This window comes from Tachysurus fulvidraco, chromosome 5 (assembly GCF_022655615.1).
Source record: "Tachysurus fulvidraco isolate hzauxx_2018 chromosome 5, HZAU_PFXX_2.0, whole genome shotgun sequence".
Classification (NCBI taxonomy): domain Eukaryota; kingdom Metazoa; phylum Chordata; class Actinopteri; order Siluriformes; family Bagridae; genus Tachysurus; species Tachysurus fulvidraco.
The window spans coordinates 17,984,048-18,005,569 of record NC_062522.1 but is presented as its reverse complement, the minus strand read 5'-3'; the positions used below and the strand labels follow the sequence as shown (position 1 = coordinate 18,005,569).

The window sequence follows — 21,522 nt, the reverse complement described above, 5'->3', positions numbered from 1 at the left end:
CATTTACAGTATTGGGATTGTGTGACATTTTCCTTATTATTATCACTATTGAATTATCCAATAATATAGGCAGTTTTTATTACTATTATAATATTACTGTTATAACATAATATATGAAAACATCTCAGTCGGTACACTTCTTTGTCAACTGCTCTGCAATGAATATTCAATGAATACAAACCAAACTTCACCACTTTAAGAATAACTAATTTTGGAAAAACATTAAACTTCTTTATGTTCCTTAGAAATGTGGTTAAGCTGCAATTTTAGTAACTCAGTTGCTCACCGGTGTATATTTCAAATTTCCTAGAAGTGAAGCTTTTCCCTTAAGTGGATACCACGTATAGTTAGTGACCCATGACCTCATCTCCCTCTTTTGCTCCCCTCAGTTCCCCCTCACTTGCTTCTACTACATTCAGTAAAAGTCCCCACCTCTGAAGTAGTCTTTTTAGTTTTTTTGTTTGTTCGTTTGTTTGCTTTGGCTTTATAATTTCCCAATAGCATGGTGTTAGAATTATATTCAGTTTCGTTTAACTTTCTGTTAGATCAAAACAATGATGTATAATTAGTCATGAACATTTTTCTGTAGTGTGTAACTTTTGTTTCCTGTTCTGGTACATATGCAATATACAAAATATAGAACATATACACTATATTTTATTTTATCATTCTGTTTTGTCAACCTTAGGCATATTGTGTATATCTGGAATTATTATTGAGATCAATTACACATAATGAAATGATAACTGTCTGTGACACATTTTTGTAGGAGGAAAAATATGTTTTTGAGGTCCTGTATCATTTGTATAATTTCACATTATACATTCAGCTAAAGTATGTAACTGCTATAACAGACTGATTAATGAGAATAATGACATCGTGTCTAAGGTCTATTACTATTATTAAAATTGAAGGCCAATTCTGACAAAGAAACATCTATTAATTTGAGCTGTACTTTGAATATGAGCATAGCGACAAGCACCAGCAGGCCTATAGCATGGTCTAGAGGTAGTGAGTGCAGCTGGGTTGAGGACGAGGCAATGGTTTTATGAATGTTGTGCTATGGGTGATCTGCAGATAAGGAGACAGTGGGATTAGGTAGGAAAAAGGGATCAATATAAAAGCAGAATCCTCACAGAGTAAATAGGAGTCTGGCAGCCACTATATGCAGGTAAGGAAAATTCTGAGCTTTTGGTTTTAGGTTATACAAGTGTATTGGACTTATAAGTAATAATATGAATTTATAGTTTAAGAAATATTTATTCAGAAATCATATTCAGAAAAATATTCAGCCTTTCATGACACTTTTTCAAGAAATGAAGTACTCAAAAACATTTTTATGTGTTAATTTGCCTCAACAGTTAAAAACCTGTGAAATTATTATGTACATCATACATTGCTTCTCTTTTCTAAACCTGAACTGTAACCATTATTTTATTTCTGGTGTGCCCAATCTTCTGACTTTAGCTTGTCAAGAGACACGATGTTTGCTCCTGTGTTCGTGGCTGGAATTTTAGGCCATCTTGTTGGATCAGCTGTACCTATGTGTGTCCCAACAGAATACACTCTCTATGTTGAGAAACAAGAATGTAACTACTGTGTGGCCATCAACACCACAATATGCATGGGCTTCTGTTTTTCGAGGGTAAGATACCTGTTGTTTAATGTTTAACTCAGTGTGATTGTGAGTGAGCAAACTAGTTAGTGACCACAGTAAAATATAGTAAAAATACTTATCAGTAAATGCCAGGCCTTGTGTTACATAAGTAGAGCCTAATAGAGTTCCCCAGAAAAGTATGATGTTACAAAAAAGCTGAACAAGATGAATAAGATAATCTTTTTTGAGCTGCTGCATGAAACTGATTCCAAAGAAATTAAGAATGAACAGGGTTTTTTCAAGCAGTTTTATTTCTACTTTTCATTTCACACTTACCTTCATAATAATAGTAAATAAATAAATAAATAAATAAATAAATAAATAAATACTTCATTCAAACTGGACAGAATGTGGTGTTTATACTGGATACAGTTTTCCTAGTTTATTTTGAAATCAACATTTCCGTTCATTTGGATGTTAGTTACTGGCAACACACAATATATCAGTGAACATAGGGAAGTGGGAAATTTTCACTTTGTTGTAACCATGTGATAACTATAGAGAGAAGAGTGTGTGTGTGTGTGTGTGTGTGTGTGTGTGTGTGTGTGTGTGTGTGTGTGTGTGTGTGTGTGTGTGTGTGTGTGTGTGTGTGTGTGTGAGAGAGAGAGAGAGAGAGAGAGAGAGAGAGAGAGAGAGAGAGAGAGAGCGTTTATAGGAACGCTCATCAGTAAGGCTTATCAGTAAGAGATATGCAATTTCAGACAGATAAAAAAAAAGCATGAGGGTGTTAGTGATAAGACGACAGAGATACAATTTTTCTCTAAATGTCTATATGAAATGTGTGATATGTATGATACTGCTGAATCCAGGGTATGTGTAATGTAGAATTTATGTAGCACTTATTTTTATGTAGCATTTTTGATCAAGAAGTAATTTAATGTCTTAATTATTCTGTGTTGCATTACAGGTCAACAACTTTCTGTGTTTTTTATTTCTTGTTCTTGTCTCAGGACAGTAATATGAAAGAACTGGTAGGACATCGTTTTCTATTCCAGAGGAGCTGCACCTATCAGGACATGGAGTATCGTACAACAGTTTTGCCTGGCTGTGCTCTTCATGCTGATTCTTACTTCACCTATCCAATTGCTCTCAGCTGCCATTGCAGCATGTGTAACACACACAGTGAAGAGTGTGCCCACAAAACCAGATTCAGTTCAGCCAAATGCTCCAAACCAGTCCGACATTTGTATCCCAGTCCCAGGGAGATTGATTACATCTAATCCAGCTTCTGTGATACTTTTGATATTAGCTTTATTTCAGTGTCAGATTGGACACTTGATGACTTTGTTTTGACCTGATCTGTACATGTAATAAAAACTACACATGTAATAAAAACCTGTCTGCAGCCAACAGTGGAACTGTTTTGTTTGCTCAGCTGCTGAACATTTATTGCAGTAGTATTCCATGACAGGCCATGTTATGACCACCAATCTGGTCATCCTAAAGACTTTAATGAGTGTTTGCTTACTAGCATTAAGGCTAGGACGTTACTGTAATGTGTCATGTGTCATTGCCTTCTCATTCAAGCAACACTGACTACAATTATGAATCACTTAAAGGAATCAAGGTCAAAGCTAAAAATGTTGCCTGCTTATTATAAACAAAATGAAACTGATAACATTGTAAGATTACTGTAAATAAAATTAAACAAGTTATAAGCTTAGGAAACCATTAACAATGGCTAAGAAATGTTACTATTATTTCTACACTATAATACACAAAGACCTGACCTCAGCCTTTTATCGGATTTGGCAGACATTTTACATTTACAGCATTTGGCAGATACCCTTTTTTTCCAGAACAACGTACATTTTATACAACTGATCAATTGAGAGTTAAGGGCCTTACTCAGGGGTGATAAAACGTGTGTAAATGTGTTTAAACGTTTATAAACGTTACTTGAATGTGTAAAACTGTAAGAATTACGTTCAAGTGCCCTTCAAATGGCAGTTCTTGAAGCCCCGGTATGGAGAGCCCCTTGGGGAAATATGTCATGATGGCGCTAGCTTGGATTACAGACTAATAATTACGAGAAGATAATAACGGGGTGAAGACTGCTATTTTGAGATTGCTGGAGAGCGCTATCAAGTCTAAGCACACAGAGGACTCGTCGTGACTATTCCCTAATTACATAACCCCGGCATGAGTAAAACTCCTATGACTAGCTACAGGTCACATGCTACAGGTCACAAGCAACCTGAACAAGGGAGACAGTGACACAGAATTCTATCACTTTCTGACACTGATTGGTGTTCTCGTCTCGATAAGCCCTACATTTTTCCTTAAAACATACAATACGCTCTCCCCCCTATAGTTTATGCCAATTTTACAAGCATGCTGTAACGCTTAGAAGGCTTCTTCTGTAATCTTAAGATTTTAGAATCAGACCAACTTTCACTGCACATCAATGGATGGGAAAGGCTCCAGGAATTTTGCTAGTTTACTATGAAGCATAGTTTCTAACATAGTTTATTGGGGGGAAATACAATACAGCTTCTGTGCTTTTTTGACCAGCACGTATCCAAAACTATAAACTATAAAAAGTGCCTTGTCAAAATTTATTTAAGGGTAGAGGAACATTCATTCATTCATTCATTCATTTTCTACCGCTTATCCGAACTTCTCGGGTCACGGGGAGCCTGTGCCTATCTCATGGCATCGGGCATTAGGCAGGATACACCCTGGACGAAGTGCCAACCCATCGCAGGGCACACACACTCTCAAGCAGAGGAACATCACGCAAGTAAAAATATGCAAGAGACTAACTACATTATCTGTAATTTTAACACATATACCGAATATCTGCCTCAATTTGACATACAACAGAAAATAAATTGAGTTTCCTTCTTATCCTGTAAGAAGTCAAATATTTTGGTAACACACTATATCAACACATGCCATTTAAAGAAACAACTTAATTAGTAAAAGACACTTTATGCATTAGTTTAATGGTTCTTGTACTTAAAAAGGTACACACACACACACACACACACACACACACACACACACACACACACACACACACACACACACACACACACACACACACACACATTCCAGACAACGCCCATCCCAGATCCTGAATATCATTAATATCTCGGAAACCTTACATAAAAATACTATAAAAGCAATTACAAAATTACAGTGCTGATATTAACCAAAATCGGTTTTACATTACACTAATTAATAACACCGATATTGTAAAACATTAAAACCATTGCAGTGAAATTTGACACCACGCTGCTATTGCAGCCAACGCTTTGTAGTCTAAACGTTTCTGATTGGTTAAGAAGTCATGACGTAAACTCTCCGGCTCCTCCTCCTCCTTCCTTAAATACCAATGGAAATTTCCAGCGAACTCATTCATTCAAATTCTCTCACACTGTACTGCACGGAAGTCAGACGTTTAGGCGCCTTTTTATATTTTACTAAAGTCAGTGGTTTACAGTCGCTTTAAAGGGTAAGTTTTCTATTTTTTTCCACCAAACAAAATTTAGGGACACGATTTTCCTGAAAATTGTTGTTGTTAAAATCCTTCTTTTTGATTTAAAGTTGATTAGCTTCTTAGCTAACGTGTTAGCATAAAGGCTAATCGTTCACATTTATCGTTTCCATGAAGCCGGATAATATTATTCGGCAGTGTTTGTGTAATTTCGCGTGCACAAGCCCTCCTAGACGGTTACAAATCGTTTTTGAGTGTTTCTCAGGTAATTTGAATGACTCGACGGCGTAGGTAAATGCTTCCTGTTTGCTGGCTGACAGCCGTTGGCCTGTGAGGTCAGTTATAGGCGCCTTGTGTCGCCTGCAGGCAAAAGGGTGTTGTCTATTTGAGAAATATTTTGTTAAATAAATAGCGTGCGTTTTGTTTGGGGCTTTTTATGTTGTCTTATTTCATCGCTGTAACTTATAAACCCTTGGATTTATGCATTATTTAAAAGTGTATATAGTAAAAAAAAAAAAGTGTATATTTAACGGCTTAAGGAACTGAAGCTGTATTGGATTTGTTTCGTGTGTCGAGTGACTGTCGATCATATAACTACAATCAGCTCATAATGATGAACGAGGCTGTATCTATTTCCAGCTGGCCATAGATTCCTTTGCACAGCCTTCCTGTCATTCATCACGCGGTTAGTTTAGCTGTGTGAGTGAGAGTATTTACCAACACGGTTTAATGATCAATTCTCCTGTCTAATTTCAGGTCCACCCACGTTTCAGAAGAAATCAAGCAATTCAGTAGCATCTATCTACCAGTTATCCTCTTTACCGATAGTTCATCATGTCTAAGCAGCAGATCAGGTATGTGGGTTTTTTTTTTCCCCCAGCATGCCATGACTTGTATTTTAAGCACCGCTGTGTTTGATCATGTGATTTGTTTGACTTCTGCTTCTTTTCTGCTCAGCCTTCCAGCCAAGTTCATCAATGGTGGTATTGCTGGACTTGTTGGTGTCACTTGTGTATTCCCCATTGACCTAGCTAAGACTCGACTCCAGAACCAGAGACCGGGACAACAGGTCTACAAAAACATGTAAGCAAACATATATCTCTTGGTTTTTCTTGTTATTCCAGTTTATGTACCTGTTTTAGGCTGTGGCCCTCTTCTCCCCCATGGTGAGGACGCTGTTGCCATGGGGCCACATAATCTCATATTCAGGATCTATTTTAGCTACTCCCTGTTGTCCAATGACCGATGACTTTGTGTTTTAGCCCCGAGTATTGGAATGTGTAGAAGCTTTTGAAGAGTCATGTATATTGTCATTTGTATGAGGGTAAGCATGACCATGTTGGGACTTGGATTACTGAATACAGTTGTTTGACCTAGTTTTCTTTCTTTTCTTAGGATGGATTGTTTAGTCAAAACTGTGCGATCCGAGGGGTATTTTGGCATGTACAGAGGTAAGAGTAATTCTATATTGAATGTTTCATTATGTGGCTTATTCTAACAAATGATTGTGGATGTTAAACTATGAGCATATGTCTTCTACTCTGACATTTAAGCTGTGCTTGAATTCACTTGCCTGTGGTTCATGACCACAGAACTGGTTAACTAGATATGCTACAAGCATTAGTTAGCATTAGGGGGAAAAATAACTTTCACAGTGGTTGGTAAGATGGATCTATTTAGCGAGTATGCATGCATCTTTGTAAATGTACAAGCCACAGTTGTACAGTGGCTACCTAGTAAATGTGCTGCACTTAATTACCAGTTAATTTGTAGACTTATCATCTACATTGACACAAAACCTATTGGAATTTTCTTTCTTTTTTTTTTTTTTTACATGGTAGTTCTGGAATAAACTGAACTGTAGGTAACAGAACTTTGAGCATAATAGCCCATGTTTATATTGGGTTGCCGCTTGATGTGAGGAATGCTGTTTGTTTGCATCTGTGTTTTTTCATGTTACAGACATGGGTCCCCCCTGGGATAGTGAAGGCTAGCCGATTAAGGCGCAGCCACGCTGGAGGCAAATCATTTATCATGGTTCTGTCCACTCTGCTCTATTACAATTAGGCACAATGTGTTTTTTTTGTTTTGTTTTGTTTTTTTGTTTTTTTAAATTGTTGTTGAATAATATTAGTTCCTTTTTGTTTTCTTCATAGCCTCTGAATTTCTGTAGACTTTCATTTTGTCTATTACTAACTCTTTGGGCATGTACTGTAAAATTACATGCCTCTCTAACCATCTTTATCACTTTTCAGTTACTTTTGGTGTTCTACACTTCTCACCCATGACTATACATTATCCCTTGCATTTTAAGAGGGATATTGAAATGGAAACTATTTTCTTACTCTTCCTTTATGCCTGCATTTTACTCTACTCATAACACACTCTCCTCTTCTTCTTCTTCTTCTTCTTCTTCTTCTTTTTTTTTTGTAATTTTGTTTTTATTTACTTTTTTAATGCCAAAAAATAATTTTAATTGTATTAATCTCTATTTTTATTTATACAAAGTATGGTTCTGTCTTTGGTATGATGGTGGTGGGGAATGGGAGCTCTGTGAAATGCAATGAAATCTTGCTACTGTTTTTGGCTAATCTGCTGTGTTTTTGTCTTTTAGGTGCTGCAGTTAATCTTGCTCTCGTCACACCTGAAAAGGCCATCAAGCTGGCAGCCAATGACCTCTTTCGTCAACACCTTTCCAAAGATGGGTATGTAATGCTTTAGAAAATTTTCTATAGTATTTATTTTATATTGTAAATATTTATTATTCTTATTTATTTTTGAATAAATAAGCTAAGCTTGACTTCTTCTATTTACAAAAAACTTGCTGTGTTACAGGAAGGGTTTGTCGGTGTTTAAAGAAATGTTAGCAGGTTGTGGTGCAGGCATGTGCCAAGTCATCATTACTACTCCTATGGAGATGCTGAAAATTCAGCTACAAGATGCTGGAAGACTAGGTAAGCTATACACTTACCTTTGCTCATGTCATTTAAGTCATTAGCTGTTTTTTCAGCTTGGACAGTACCCCATATAGGTCTGCCTATGTATAATATCCTGTATTCTATGGTGTATGGAAGATTAGTGTAAAATAAATTAGAATTTATTTGTAATAATCGTGTTCTGCTTGCAGCTGCCCAGCAGAGAATGCCTGGTATCCTGGCTCCCAGTAAGCTGGCTCAAACAAACACATTGCTGAGCCGATCCTATAACGTCATGCCGAGCTCTGCTGCTCAATCCATCTCTGCAACGCAAATTGCTAAAGAGCTGCTACACACCAAGGGCATCCAAGGTTTATATAAAGGGCTGGGAGCAACACTCATGAGGTAAGCACGTGTGTGTACTAGATGTACATTTTAGTACGTGGTTTTAAAAATCTCTCAATTTATCAGCACTGTGTCATTTTGATAGTTATCTTCTTTTTGCCTTCAGAGATGTGCCGTTCTCTGTTGTCTACTTTCCTCTTTTTGCTAACATTAACCGTTTGGGTAAGCGCTCTGGAGATGATGTGGTGCCATTCTATTGGTCGTTCATGGCTGGCTGTCTAGCTGGTTCGACTGCTGCAGTGGCGGTTAACCCATGTGATGGTGAGTAAGATTTTTTTTTTTTTTTTTTTGTGGGTTTCTATTTCCTTCTTCTATACAAGCTCATTTCCTGTTTGTATGTTCCAGTGATAAAAACCAGACTTCAATCTTTGAGCAAAGGCACTAATGAGGAGACCTACAATGGAGTGGTTGACTGTGTGAGGTAATGCTTCTAATTTTCACTTGTTCATTTGGCACTGGTTTGTATTTGGAGACCATTAACAGAACTTTCTATGTTAAAGTGACAAATTAACTTGAATATCATTGTAAAGATCATTGATCAATTCTGCTAATTTTAAACTTGAAAAATGTTGACTTCCTCTTAGACTCAAGGTTTTAGAAAGGGAAATTGTTTTTGTGCCATCTGTAATGCTTGTTTTGCTGTCTGATTGCAGCTCCTTGTACTAGTTTAATTAGCTGTGGCTGACTCTTGTTTTGCTTTTGTTTTTATAGCAAGATCATGAAGAAAGAAGGACCTGCTGCTTTCCTGAAGGGGGCGGGCTGCAGGGCACTTGTCATTGCACCTCTTTTTGGCATTGCTCAAGTTATGTATTTTGTTGGAGTTGGTGAATTCATTCTGAGCCAAAGGTCATTTAACCTCCTGTCTCCTTAAGCATGCCTGAACTGCTGCAAATGAACCTGTTCTGGGGACATAAGACACAATCAAACATAAATACTAGTTAGATTGACAGCTCTGCTGTTTTGTTTCCTGAGGCAGTTTCTGACCTAACTGCACTTCCTGTCTGGTCTGCTCACTCAACTGTGTCCGCGGCCAACATTTTGCACTTGTAAGGGCTTCTGCAGGAGGTGAGATGGTGCTCAACATCCTTCTAGAAGGATCTGTGATTCCCCTCAGTGAGGGAGGATGGTGTCACTATCAAGGCACTATCACCAAATTGACTTCCTTTTTGTGTAGTGTCTGTTTTGTCAGTCATTTATTTTTGTGTTTTGATGAATTGATGCATCATTGTACTAATGGTAACTATTGGTCATCTCCCCATCCCCACATACATTTTATAAATTATGACAATTGTTCTGTACAATTTTGTGGATCAGATGAATCATGTATGGTTTTTAGACAATAAGTGCTGAACAAGGCATGTGCTGTGGCTAACTATTCGTGATGGAGATAACTGTACCCGAAGCAAACCAAAACACACTAGTTCTACTCCTTTTAATCACTAAAGTGACCTACACATGTTAGGGGTTTTTTTTTTTTTTTGGTTGGTTGGTTTTCTTCCTCCTTTTCACCCTTCCCTGTAGGTAATGTTGTGCTGCCATTATGGTAAATAGTTATCATGTTGGAGGAAAAAGTAACAAACCATGGTGCAAATGCCACGGCACATTCTCTGGAACACATTAAAGTAAATAACGTGGAAATGCAGCATACCATAATGATTCTGATTCTACAGAATGTGTAACTATAAAGTAGGTAGTATTACTAGAATAATGTGCCGGTGTGTTTTACATTCATTAGATGAATTGTTCTGTTGAATTTTTCAGAATGGCCCAGAGGGTAAGGTATGGTTTAGTGTAAACTGTATACCTTATAAATTATGCAGTGTGGGACTTTTTTTTAAGTATTATTCAGCATAAACCACAACGTTTGCTCCAAAAGTTTCATTTTGACTATCATTTCAAAATAAAAGTTCAATGTGTACTGTGATATTTACAAACCACTTTCAAATAAACTTGATGTAGTCAAGAGAAGGCTTTTGATCATTTTATTTTTTTTTTGTAGCAGTTCATATTTAAAAATTTGTACAAAAACACATGCCATGAAATTTGTGATTATTTGTTGTGCTTTAGACATCAGTCAAACTCAATACTACCCTGTATGAAGTATTAACCAAGAAGTTCAAAATGTTCTGTGAGAAATATATGCAACTAAATATTTTTAAATTTCACATTCATAGCATAGGTAGGAAAGGCCTGTGCCATACTGAATGTGTGGTTAAATACACAATGAGGGATCAGTTACCCCAGTTTGTGCTCATTTAAATAAAGAATTGATAGTATGATTACTCACACAAAGCTGAGTTTAATGATTCATGTATATTTATCTATGAAAAAGGGGGCAGTGCTGATGCATTCATGATTGAACACATTACAATAAAGGACTGAATGTTTACCAGGGCAATGGATTTTCATACTGCACATACAAGCAACATTGCAGTTTTCTATCACAACACTCAATACTGTGCTGTTGCAGTCATCTCTGAATCCTGATTTTGAAATACCACAGCATAAACTTCAGATAGGAACATAAACCAATCACAAACTGCCTAAAAGTTTACAAAACCTAAATACATGACTACAGCTAATATAGAATACATTTGCACACCAAATAACATTCCAAGGCATCAACCGAAAGCAAGCAGTACACACATTTACAATTCCAGTCCTTGTAATGCATAGTAGTAAATGGGGGAAAGGAAAAAAAAACATTACAAAGCAGAGAAGTTTAGGCAATGTCTAAACTCATACAAATCAGGTTGTAATCATAACTCATCTGCTTAATAACTAAATAATATAAGGGAGTGTTAATTTAGTCACACTTTCAACCAATACAGTGGTGAATCATTACAGACAAATACAATTAAACAAAGAATGAAAACAGAATTAGAAAGCTACAACATCTTACATTACTCTATGTTGAGCCTTATGTTGAGGTTGGCTCAGTGAGGTCAGGACAAGGGATTCAGGACAGATGCATGAAGGAAACCTGTGAGCATCTATATGACTTCCCTGTTGCTCCGAATACCACAACATAGAACCATACTGAAGATCATTTCAATTACCTGTACACAAAAACCATAATATGTTAGAATAACGCTCATTGCATGCCACACACCATTAAAACTACAGTATATTCAGGCAGTTCCATGTACGCACCATGATTCCTGCAATGCCAATACAAACATATCCAATGATGAAAAGTCTCTCATTGAAAAAATCCTGTATGGCTTGGTTGCAGTCCTGAGAAAAATAAAATATTGGTTAAGATATTTCTTAAGGTTAAAAGTTTCTTTCTTAATTAAATATGTTCCTCTGATTTCCAGATCAGGCCCTGAGAGAGTGCTATAACACTGTTCATTATGAAGTGACACACGGAGACTGAAGATTGATGTCTGTCCAGCTGATACAAATAAATAAATAAATAAATTCTAGCTCTTTTGTGCCCCAGTTTTAAGGGATCAAGTAACATAAAACACTTCACCATCTGTTCTCTCTATGTTTAACCTCCATACATGCTTCTACCATCCTCTGGGTTCTGTGCTGAGCTTCTTTTCATTTCATATCCCAGTACTCACTGTCTCAATACCTAATCATGGTCAACGCTGCCATCTGCTGGAGTTTATGACAGCTAATTTATATTAGCTATTATATAAGAGAACCTGAAGGAAACCCAAGTGGACATAGGGAGAACATAAGAAGCTCCACAGCAACATTCACCTGAGGTCATAATCAAAGTTGGGACCCTGGAGTCGTCAGGTGGTAATGAAAGGTTCAAACATTGATTCAAATGTTTTGTTTTTTTTAAATTTCTAATTGTAAGATCCACAAAAATATTTTATGGCAAAGCAAGCTCACTTCATCAGTTGGAAAAAATGGAAAAAGCATTTCAAGCATTATCTGATAAAAAAAAATGGCTACTTGCCTATATTAAACAATGTCTCAGTACTTTTGCAAAAGTTTTGCATAACTTTTAAATAAATAAAAATAAGTTATAAGAAATATATATTTTTCTTTCATGAATTTAAACATAATGATAGCATCTGATGGTACAATTTAATATTTATTAAATGGATTTCTACATACTGATAAAAATGCAACAAGCATAACATCATAAAACTGTACCTTGGCATTTACAGGGCATGGAAAGCTCCCAGAATCTGAGCTACAGCATTCAAGCTATAAAAGACAAACACAAAGAATGCAGCGAGTAATCCTGAAGTAAAGACAGCTACAGTAGTAGTTTAGGAATAAATGATAGACATACAATATCATGGTAATTGTGGTAGATTGTGGTGCTGTTGTTCTTGACAGAGGTATTGTAGAAGTTTTGAACCTCCTTGATAATCTGAAAAGTTTAAGACAGAGCATCAATTTATGGCGTTACAGATCATTAGCACTTATACTTACAGCACTGTTGAGTTGAAGAAATTACCTCATCTTTGTTCAAGAAGCCATAAACTCCTGCAGCCACTTCTGTAGCAAAAATGATCAGTACACAGGAAAAGAACTAAAAAACAGACAAGAGCTAATTTTAGTTTACTGTACGTTGTTACCCTAATTCTTTCCAAATGTGATCATATGCCAATTCCCCTGTGCTAGCTAACTCTTACCATATAGGGTCGGAAATTTACTTCTAAACACATGTAGCCAACAGTACATTCTACATCACAGGGCACATAACACACTTACAACTCACATCAAGAAACACACTATTTTCCATTGCATACTCAATGTCACAGCCAGCCAAGATTGTCTAGTGGCTCAAGTGTTTAGTGACTGACAGAGGAATCTCACCCTCACTAATCTCATCCAGACAACACAGACAATTTTGCATCTCAGACTTCCAGCCACGTTTGCATAAATTAAAAAAAAAAAACATTTCTGCATTGCAAAGTTTAGACTGGTTGAGGTCAGTGGAGCGGTACAAGGCTCTTACCCACCAGTCCCAGTAGACACTGCGACTCCCTCACGGCTCCACAGCAACCAAAGAAACCCACGAGCATCATTATTCCTCCTGCTCCAATCAAAATATACACAGCTGGAAGCAGAAAAGAGAGACAAGGTAGCTGGAAACCTTACAGTATTACATTTACAAGAGTTTCTTAAAATTTCCTTTCCGTACATCCATTTGTGCAATTCAAAATCTCACCAGAAGTCGGCAGCAATAGAACATTTCTACATGTTCTGTGCATGTTTATGCTACAATGGACTAGCGTATATTTCAGTTTGGGATGGGTGACAGGGCAAAAATATTATTTGCTGAAAATTGATAGCAATATTGCCCGAAAAACTATGTATGAAAAAATGCAATGTAAAATATTTATTTATGATATTCATTTGAGACAGTCCAAGACCAGTCAGACTGCATCCAAATTCAACCTTGGTGTGGCCAGCTCATAAATGTCAAAATATTCATATAACTATGAAAAACCTCATTTTAAAAAGGGCCTAATTTTAGTTAATACTTTGTACTGATATTTCCTCTCTTGGAACATTTCATCCATGAAATATTCAAATGTTTAAAAAAAGGTAAAAACCAAAAGGTGATGAGAAATTTAAAAAGAGGAACAAAAACATCTGGCTATCTTACAAAATGACAAATTATATTCCATTATAAATAGGCACATAATGTGGTGATGTCTGTCTGTAAAAATGGATATCTTTTTTCAACTTGAATGACAGGAAGGCAGAATGAGTTTCAGTTTAAGTTTTGCATAAATAAACCTTTTCACCGGGGACCATAAAGTGCACAAGTATAGTAGCAGCAGTGCGTCTGTTGATCTAAACCATGCTACAGACTGCTGGTGTAGGTAAAACAGGGATCCTCACAGCAAAGGCAACACAAAGCAAACAAAAATAGTCAAAGGCCCTTATCAACCCAGCCAAAGACACAGAGCAACATAAACCAGTCTTTGTGTACACAATACACTCGATTAATACGGTCAACACAAGCTTCTCCTTTGAGTACAGCCACACCCTTATATCCTAGAGAGTTTCCTAATCTATTCGCATTTCCAATATCTTCCAGCTCCCGACACACCTCTGAACACAGGCTTCAGAGCAGAATCAGCTTGTTGCAACTAATTACAGGGGTCAAATTTTAGACAAATGAAATCTTAAAAATTACAATAGCAAAATTACCAAAAACAAATTTTCTTCAATTGATTATTTTAATTACTGCATTTATTAAATATTTAAATATTTCATTTGGAAGCATTATATTTCGTTCATTGTTCAAGTCATTCAATAACCAAACCTGCTGCACATTATCCCCTCTGCCGTGACCAAATCCTGCCCATAGCAACAATTCTCTCTTGAGGACACTTAAGGACTGCTTTGAAGACACCGTTGCTAGGATGGCATCATCTCTATAAATACAACCCCTTGCCATCATCTGCATAGAATTTCAGCCTGACATCAACCATAATTAGTGATGAAAATCCAAACTAAGGAGTGTGAAATGCACACAAGTTTTTCAACCTTGGTGAAAATGTTTTCCAACAAATCAAGCAAGAACAGTAAAAACATCTCAGCTGGAGGTATATGAAAGAGACAAGGTCATTTTCTCTACATTAGCTGGCTGCCGAGAAAGGGCTTCATCACCTTCACTCCCTAGTCTAATTAAAAAACTCAGGGGAGGAGCTGAGCTGTTGTTTTGCTTTAGACATGACGAAGGAGAGCAAAATGAGTCCACTGTGAGCATAAAAGCTGAAAACATCAGGCCTTAGCTCCTCACTTCAGTTCCTGACTGCCACAGGGATAGAAAACTTGGCACTAGAAGCAGCCACCATCTAAACACTGCTGACAGAATTCAGATAAACAGTTCTGCACTGCACATAGCCAGAACAATTTATGATGGTTCTTTTTTCAATACTCAAATGTGGTAGGAATTACCTGCGAGTCCTTCAAAAAAAGTATAAATATTAGTGGGTGTCAGTAACATGACACCTTTGTATATTTTAATAGCACAATGAGCTCCATAGCAAACAGGTGACCAAATGGAAAAACACCTGGGAGGAATGTTGCGTCATCATGCAAGACCTTTCAAGTTTGTCTTGACAGAGTCAGTTCTTGGTAACTTATCCACCAACTGAAAACTTATGCCGCAAACTATGCCAATGCAATATCAGAATCATGTTTATTGGCCAAGTGTGTTGACACACACAAGGAATTTGGTTCCAGCTGTTCTAGTATCTACTAGTTCATAAGAATAAAGTCATACATTATTACATGTCATTTTATTTGGAGAAATAAAGCTAGAAATATGATGATTAACATTATCAGTCATATTGTTTTAATGGTTACAAAATAAATGTTCTATAATTTGCTATTAATTAAAAAATGATGCGTCAAACAGCCATGAAGTTGTAGCATTTCCATCTAATTATCATCAGTAGTGGCTTGTCCTGGATCTGGTTTCACATCTCAATATTATTTTTGTCAGCCTGATTTGTACAGAATACAGAAGTGAATCTGCCATCCGCAGCCTACAACAAGCCTGTCTCTATATTCAGATATCATAAAGACTTGTGAACATAAAACTAGTCTAAAACAACCTCTTTTCAACTTGAAAACTAATAGACCACAGATCAAGATTTATGAGGTAAGTGGATGGAGGTCCACAGCCCCATGGCCCAAGCTCAGCAGTCCTCTGTTCCTCTGAGAGAGTGCCAAGGAGAGTCAATAAGAAAATGAACCCATTGTAACTCACAAGGCACCGCTATGTGTAATGTCCTTTGAGAAATACCCTTTAGCCATTATCCGGATTTATAAGTGTCCCATTCATCATGCTTGAGCCCAGTATTGACCCCCTTTATTCCCCATTAAAGCAGCTCTGCCATACAGTAAAACAGTCCTGTCATTATATATGCATCATTTCTCAGATTCAGCAGCGGGTCATGATGAATCTGCTAAGCAAAATCTGGCCCTTTAAGCCAAGTGTGAACAAGTGTGCCTGTGTGTGTGTGTGTGTGTGTGTGTGTGTGTGTGCGTGGTGCCATGCCATGGACTGGCATCCTATCCAGGGTGTCAGTAAATCTGGTAGCCTACTGCACCTCATTTGGCTTTCTGAAAGTTGAAGGCTGTTCAAAAAAGCCAAAAATCAACAGGAGTGAGTTGTAGTAAGATGGCATTAACAGGTACAGATGAAAAGGTAGAGTTAGTTCTTGTTTGTGCTTTTTGGACACGCATAGATTTTGTAGTTAATCTGAAGATAGGGGCCAGTGCATGATACAAAAAAAGACAACTGAAATGTAATCATCATGAAGCCGGTCTGCAAAATGTTGGTATCAGTGACCTCTTTAGTCAACACTGTTTCACCCCAGTGAAAGTCTAGTCAGTAATGGAAGACATTTTCACGTGTGATTCAGTAGATTTCTACAACTGTAATGGGGTGCAGCTCCTTGTTCTCTGATAACTATACTGGCAACATGATGTTATACTGTAACTCATTTGAGAAACAACGAGGTGCCATGTGAGCTGACAACAAGGTTGAATTTGGATATCTTGGCCCATTTTAAAATTTATCTCTCATTCTTAGCTAATAAACTGGCATGCTCAATAAAATCCCTTAATTCCCACTTGGTCCCATGAAATCATAGTTACACAATATACTTCGCTGTTATTGCGTTATATCAGAACATTCTATTTCATTCAGCATAAGGTTTTGATTAGAAAAATCTTTCATGTAAAAGTTGTATGGTACTCACCAAAAAAGAAGGTTTCTGGAGCTTCATCGCCTCTCAGTAATGAAGCTGTACTAGTATCAAACCTTAGCCATAGTCCCACTGCGAACACCAAAGAACCAGACAGCTGGACACAAAAAAAGAGAAATGTTTATGGCTATTAGTTTGCAGATTGTATTATCTATCTTCCTTCTGACACCATTTATTAGACAAAATACGTATATTTGAAATGGTTAAGTAAAATAAAAAGATGGTCATCCCTACTACCAACAGGACACCTCAATCAGAGACAGACTAAAAAAAAACACCTAAAATATCTTAATCTAGTGTCAATATTGGGATTATATTTCCTACCATTTATGGCAGTGTCATATCATACAAAAAAATGTGGACAAACAATCTGTCAATTGCATGAGTAAATGCTAGCTAGCAAGACTATCTAGTTAACATCAACTTACACCATACCTGTATTGACATATTACAATAAACAATATGCAGTAAAGCTGGATGTAATGGAGCAACATGTAATGGATGACATGATATTTTGTACTAATTTCCTGTGAGATGAGATTAACAGTATTCCCAAATCTCAGTGACCTCTTTAGCAGGATAATGAACCATGCGACACTCCAAGAATTGTAAAGCAATGGTTTGAGGAATATGACAAAGCATTCATGGAGTTGACTTGGATTCAAAATTCTCCAGATCTCAGTCTGATCGAGCATCTGTAGTATGTGCTGGACAAATAAGTCTATGCCATTGAGGTCACGTAAAACTTGCAGGATTTAAATGATCTGCTGCTAAGGTTTTGGTGCCAGATACCACAACACACCTTCAGAGGTCTTGTGGAGTCCCGGCCTAAAAAGGTCAGAGCTGTTATATCAACAGAAAGGGGGACCTATAGAATATTACACAAGTGGGTTTAATGTAATGGCTTATCTGTGTATACACAGCACACACAATTAGAGTGATGAACATATGTGCATCTGATCTTTCATGCTGTTTTCTAATAATTTAGTCATGTAGCAGTAGGGCAATGCATAAAATCATGCAAATACTGGCCAAGACCATCGGTTTGTGCAATCCTCAATCTAGCCCATCTGGCACCAACAACCATGTCATTGTTAAAATCACAGAAATCTGCAATAGAAAAGATAAGTGCAATGTTGTCTAAACAAAATGAAACCTAATATTATTGCAGTATTTACTAATGACAAGCAGTTAAATTACATTTACATTCAAAACTCTTAGTTCTCCATCAACCTCTTAAAAGTTCTTTAGTCATACAAATCCTGATGTGGGGACTGCAAAAAGATTTTTGTTAAATGTTTTCTGGCTCTAGTAGAACGGTAAAATGTTCTACGCACTATATTTGTTTTGTCAGTCTGTGGGAAGTTTTTTAAACACATTTTCTTAACCTAAATGCACTTGGACATTGTCTGCAGTGCTTCAAAACATAGCCTGCCTTATAATGTCAGTGAAATGGATTCGGCTTTAGACTGTTGTTTGACCTAATATGCTAATTCTGTGTTCCTAAAAGCCTGATAGGACACCAAACACCAAGAATACCATTTTGATAATTCCTCACGGAGTACAACTCAATTACTATTACACTCAGCAAGGTGTAGCATTCCGAGTAAATGGGAAACCTCTCATAAGGTCATCCTGCCACTCCTCCACTGTCATCATCAACAGGCAGGCTGTGCCAGTCTCACAGAACTCTGCTGTCACTCCCGCTGGAACTCTCCAACCCTGGCAGTCACCCCACCATGCTACTATGCCAAACAGCCAAGACAACAGTTCACTTCTCTACCATACATATTTCAAGACAAAGGCATTGCTGTCTATTGTTTAGACGTCAATAGAGATAACCAATCACCCCAACAAAATCCTCCATTACAGCATTCTTACACTGACCATTTGCGCAAATCCAACACAACCCCTTCATTAGTTTGATGATAAAATCATCAAGCCAGAGAAAACAGAAGGAGCAGAAACTGAACAACGTATTTCTCCGAAATATATTGCACTGATCCATACAGTAAATATTAGCCTCAAACTGTAAAAATAAACCCTACTAATATACATAACTGAACAATTATTCTTCAATAACTTTTTCTTAATGTGTATGTAACCATGTAATGAAATGGTCAGTCAGGAGTCCTGATCAAATAACGAACTCAACTCTCAAAAATCCTTGGCAACATTGTTTTTGCTAAGAAACCCACTAACTGGAAGAGACTTGAAGAGTGGACCAAGGTCATACCAGAGCAAGTGAGAAACTAGTGATGTCCTGTGGCTGTCACTCAAACAAGGGCCTCTACTTTACACATCCTACTATTTGTTGTAGTGCCTTGGTTATTTTGTAAAACCTGCAATTTTGAGCAATGAAGACTTTACATCTCTATTGTATATTTACACACACACACACACACACACACACACACACACGTGCGCATGTGCACACACTAAAATAGTACATGGAAAAGCAATGCCTGAACCTGAACTGAACCATGAAGTTTCCATTAGTCATAAGCAAAATAAAAGCTATTTTTTTCTTGCTGTATCATAACAGTCCACAATTGGGTAAATCACCTACTGTATTGCAGCAATACACTACTTCATATGTATTGACTAGGTGACTGTTGGCTAAACATTAAGATTTGTAACTGACACCACAAAACAGTCAAATCGAAGGGAGATTCCGATTGGTTCTGAAACCAAAACTACAAAGAACACTTCCTTTTAGAAGGTTTTTTTAGCTGATTGTTTAAAAAATGTCAAAAAGCCAAACCCTAATATTTTATAAGCTTATATCCTTGGGATATTTACAAAAATCACACAGGAATATTCCCAAATGATACACGATAAATGAACAATAAATGAACAAATTTTTAGAACAAATCTGTATTTAACAGAAGACACACAAATCCTAAATGATTGATAACTATCATTAATTACATTTCCATTTTAAAGCTATAAGAAAAGTACATCTTTAACAGACATTAATAAATTATAGGCTGCTTTTTCTTTCTCTTTTAATCATGTAATCTTCAGTCTTAAATCATTTAAACTTTTAAAATTTAATTAATGTTCAGTGAGGTGCAGTTAAGCCATTTCGGTTGCATGATAATATATTTATAGGTGTGAACATTTATTTTTGTAATTTTTTTAAAAAGACCCATTTGTGGGAACTGGCTGACTGTGAAGACACCTACTGTAGGAAATGTCACAATAAATTGACAGCCACTCATCAGGCAGGAAATTGTGCAAATAGACCGAAAATAGATGTTTTTTCTTTGTTATATGGTTTATTCTTTGTCATAATGAATAAGCAAGAAAACTGTGAAGAAGCTCAGAGGAGGTCTTCATAAAGGTGCCTCACTGAGCTGGATTAATCCTCTGTGCTGTTTTCACTTCATTCCAGTACTATTTGAATTGCACCAAAGTCGGTTGAAATTCAGCATTGGTTATTTTGCAGTGTTGTGAAGAATTAAAAAAAAAATCATTAAAAAAAGTCAATAAACACTCAGAACATTCTGATTTTTGACAGAATACTGTATATACTACAAATATAAACAAAATTGGTTACAAATTTCAAACAATTTGAACAGATACACAATCACATATCTTCTGTTACCAAACAAACAGGACTCCAATCAGCACACTGGGCTCAAAATCTGTTACTATTATTATTATTATTATTATTATTATTATTATTATTATTATTATTACTACACCTAATAGGAGGGTGAAATGAAGAGAAAATTATTTTTATGCTGCTTACAAACCTAAAATATCCCCTTGCTTAATTAACTAGATGAAAGAGAGCTATGTGAATGTGATAAAGACTGACATGGACAGTGCCATGAGGCTGTTAGCGTGGTGTAAATACACCTGTCATGTCTAACCTCATTGCCCTCTTTATTCCTTCTCAAATGGATTAGGCGTGAAAAACTCACCCAAAATATGAAGTTGAAGAAGAAAAGCAGGTATTTCACGCATTTCGTGCATCCTTGCACTTTGCTCATTTTGCAGGTGTTTGCCTCGTGTGTCCTCTGTTTCGAATCTCAGGGTTAATGTCCAACTCGCGAGAGAAGATATGGGGAAATTTCACTGAGCCACGCTTTGTAAGCCCCGCCCCACTGCTCGCCCACGCCCACGTGTCGTTCATCCACACACACACACACACACACACACACACACACACACACACACACACACACACACACACACACACACACACACACACACACACACACACACACACCACGTGCGGCTCCATTAGGGCTTCGAGTTAAACGTTAGACACAATGGAAACTTAACGTTTTTCTTTGCATCCAGTTTATATCGTCATTCATTTCCTATTTTGTTATTTATTTATTATTTATGTCCTATACTGTTATTTATGTCTTATTTATG

At 36.9% G+C, this 21,522-nt stretch overlaps 3 protein-coding genes across 6 annotated transcripts; 2 read left to right on the top strand and 1 right to left on the bottom strand.

The window, feature by feature from the left end:
* Positions 1-947: 947 nt before the first annotated feature.
* On the top strand, positions 948-3,007 carry tshba (thyroid stimulating hormone subunit beta a). 2 transcript variants are annotated; one of them, XM_027147189.2, is made up of 3 exons: positions 948-1,171; positions 1,468-1,645; positions 2,608-3,007. In XM_027147189.2, exons 2-3 carry the CDS (start codon positions 1,484-1,486, stop codon positions 2,875-2,877), a joined length of 432 nt encoding a protein of 143 aa, XP_027002990.1. In that variant the 5' UTR covers positions 948-1,171; positions 1,468-1,483; the 3' UTR covers positions 2,878-3,007. The 2 variants fall into 2 exon arrangements, with proteins under 2 accessions (XP_027002990.1, XP_027002991.2); XM_027147190.2 differs by lacking the exons at positions 948-1,171; positions 1,468-1,645 and adding an exon at positions 2,280-2,467 and having other exon boundaries at positions 2,565-3,007.
* Positions 3,008-4,982: 1,975 nt separating this feature from the next.
* Positions 4,983-10,250, top strand: slc25a55a (solute carrier family 25 member 55a). 3 transcript variants are annotated; one of them, XM_027146650.2, is made up of 10 exons: positions 4,983-5,117; positions 5,856-5,953; positions 6,057-6,182; positions 6,495-6,550; positions 7,714-7,804; positions 7,935-8,053; positions 8,227-8,419; positions 8,526-8,680; positions 8,765-8,840; positions 9,131-10,250. In XM_027146650.2, exons 2-10 carry the CDS (start codon positions 5,934-5,936, stop codon positions 9,288-9,290), a joined length of 996 nt encoding a protein of 331 aa, XP_027002451.1. In that variant the 5' UTR covers positions 4,983-5,117; positions 5,856-5,933; the 3' UTR covers positions 9,291-10,250. The 3 variants fall into 3 exon arrangements, with proteins under 3 accessions (XP_027002451.1, XP_047669094.1, XP_027002453.1); XM_047813138.1 differs by lacking the exon at positions 4,983-5,117 and adding an exon at positions 5,411-5,434; XM_027146652.2 differs by lacking the exons at positions 4,983-5,117; positions 5,856-5,953 and having other exon boundaries at positions 6,097-6,182; positions 7,062-7,804.
* Positions 10,251-10,387: 137 nt separating this feature from the next.
* tspan2a (tetraspanin 2a) lies at positions 10,388-21,244 on the bottom strand. Its single transcript, XM_027146653.2, has 8 exons — positions 21,063-21,244; positions 17,125-17,227; positions 13,357-13,454; positions 12,849-12,923; positions 12,681-12,761; positions 12,539-12,592; positions 11,573-11,656; positions 10,388-11,478 (listed from the first exon to the last, which is right to left on the bottom strand). Exons 1-8 carry the CDS (start codon positions 21,129-21,131, stop codon positions 11,413-11,415), a joined length of 630 nt encoding a protein of 209 aa, XP_027002454.1. The 5' UTR covers positions 21,132-21,244; the 3' UTR covers positions 10,388-11,412.
* Positions 21,245-21,522: the final 278 nt, after the last annotated feature.

Excerpts from the sequence above, each read along its gene's own strand:
- slc25a55a (XM_027146650.2), top strand. The coding sequence starts at position 5,934 with ATGTCTAAGCAGCAGATCAG. Across the intron at positions 7,805-7,934 it reads CAACACCTTTCCAAAGATGG|GAAGGGTTTGTCGGTGTTTA; the intron begins GTATGTAATGCT and ends GCTGTGTTACAG. Across the intron at positions 8,054-8,226 it reads ACAAGATGCTGGAAGACTAG|CTGCCCAGCAGAGAATGCCT; the intron begins GTAAGCTATACA and ends TTCTGCTTGCAG.
- tshba (XM_027147189.2), top strand. The coding sequence starts at position 1,484 with ATGTTTGCTCCTGTGTTCGTGGCTGGAATTTTAGGCCATCTTGTTGGA. Across the intron at positions 1,646-2,607 it reads TGGGCTTCTGTTTTTCGAGG|GACAGTAATATGAAAGAACT; the intron begins GTAAGATACCTG and ends TTCTTGTCTCAG.
- tspan2a (XM_027146653.2), bottom strand. The coding sequence starts at position 21,131 with ATGAGCAAAGTGCAAGGATGCACGAAATGCGTGAAATACCTGCTTTTC. Across the intron at positions 11,657-12,538 it reads CATGCCCTGTAAATGCCAAG|GACTGCAACCAAGCCATACA; the intron begins GTACAGTTTTAT and ends TATTTTTCTCAG. Across the intron at positions 11,479-11,572 it reads TTGGCATTGCAGGAATCATG|GTAATTGAAATGATCTTCAG; the intron begins GTGCGTACATGG and ends TTTTGTGTACAG.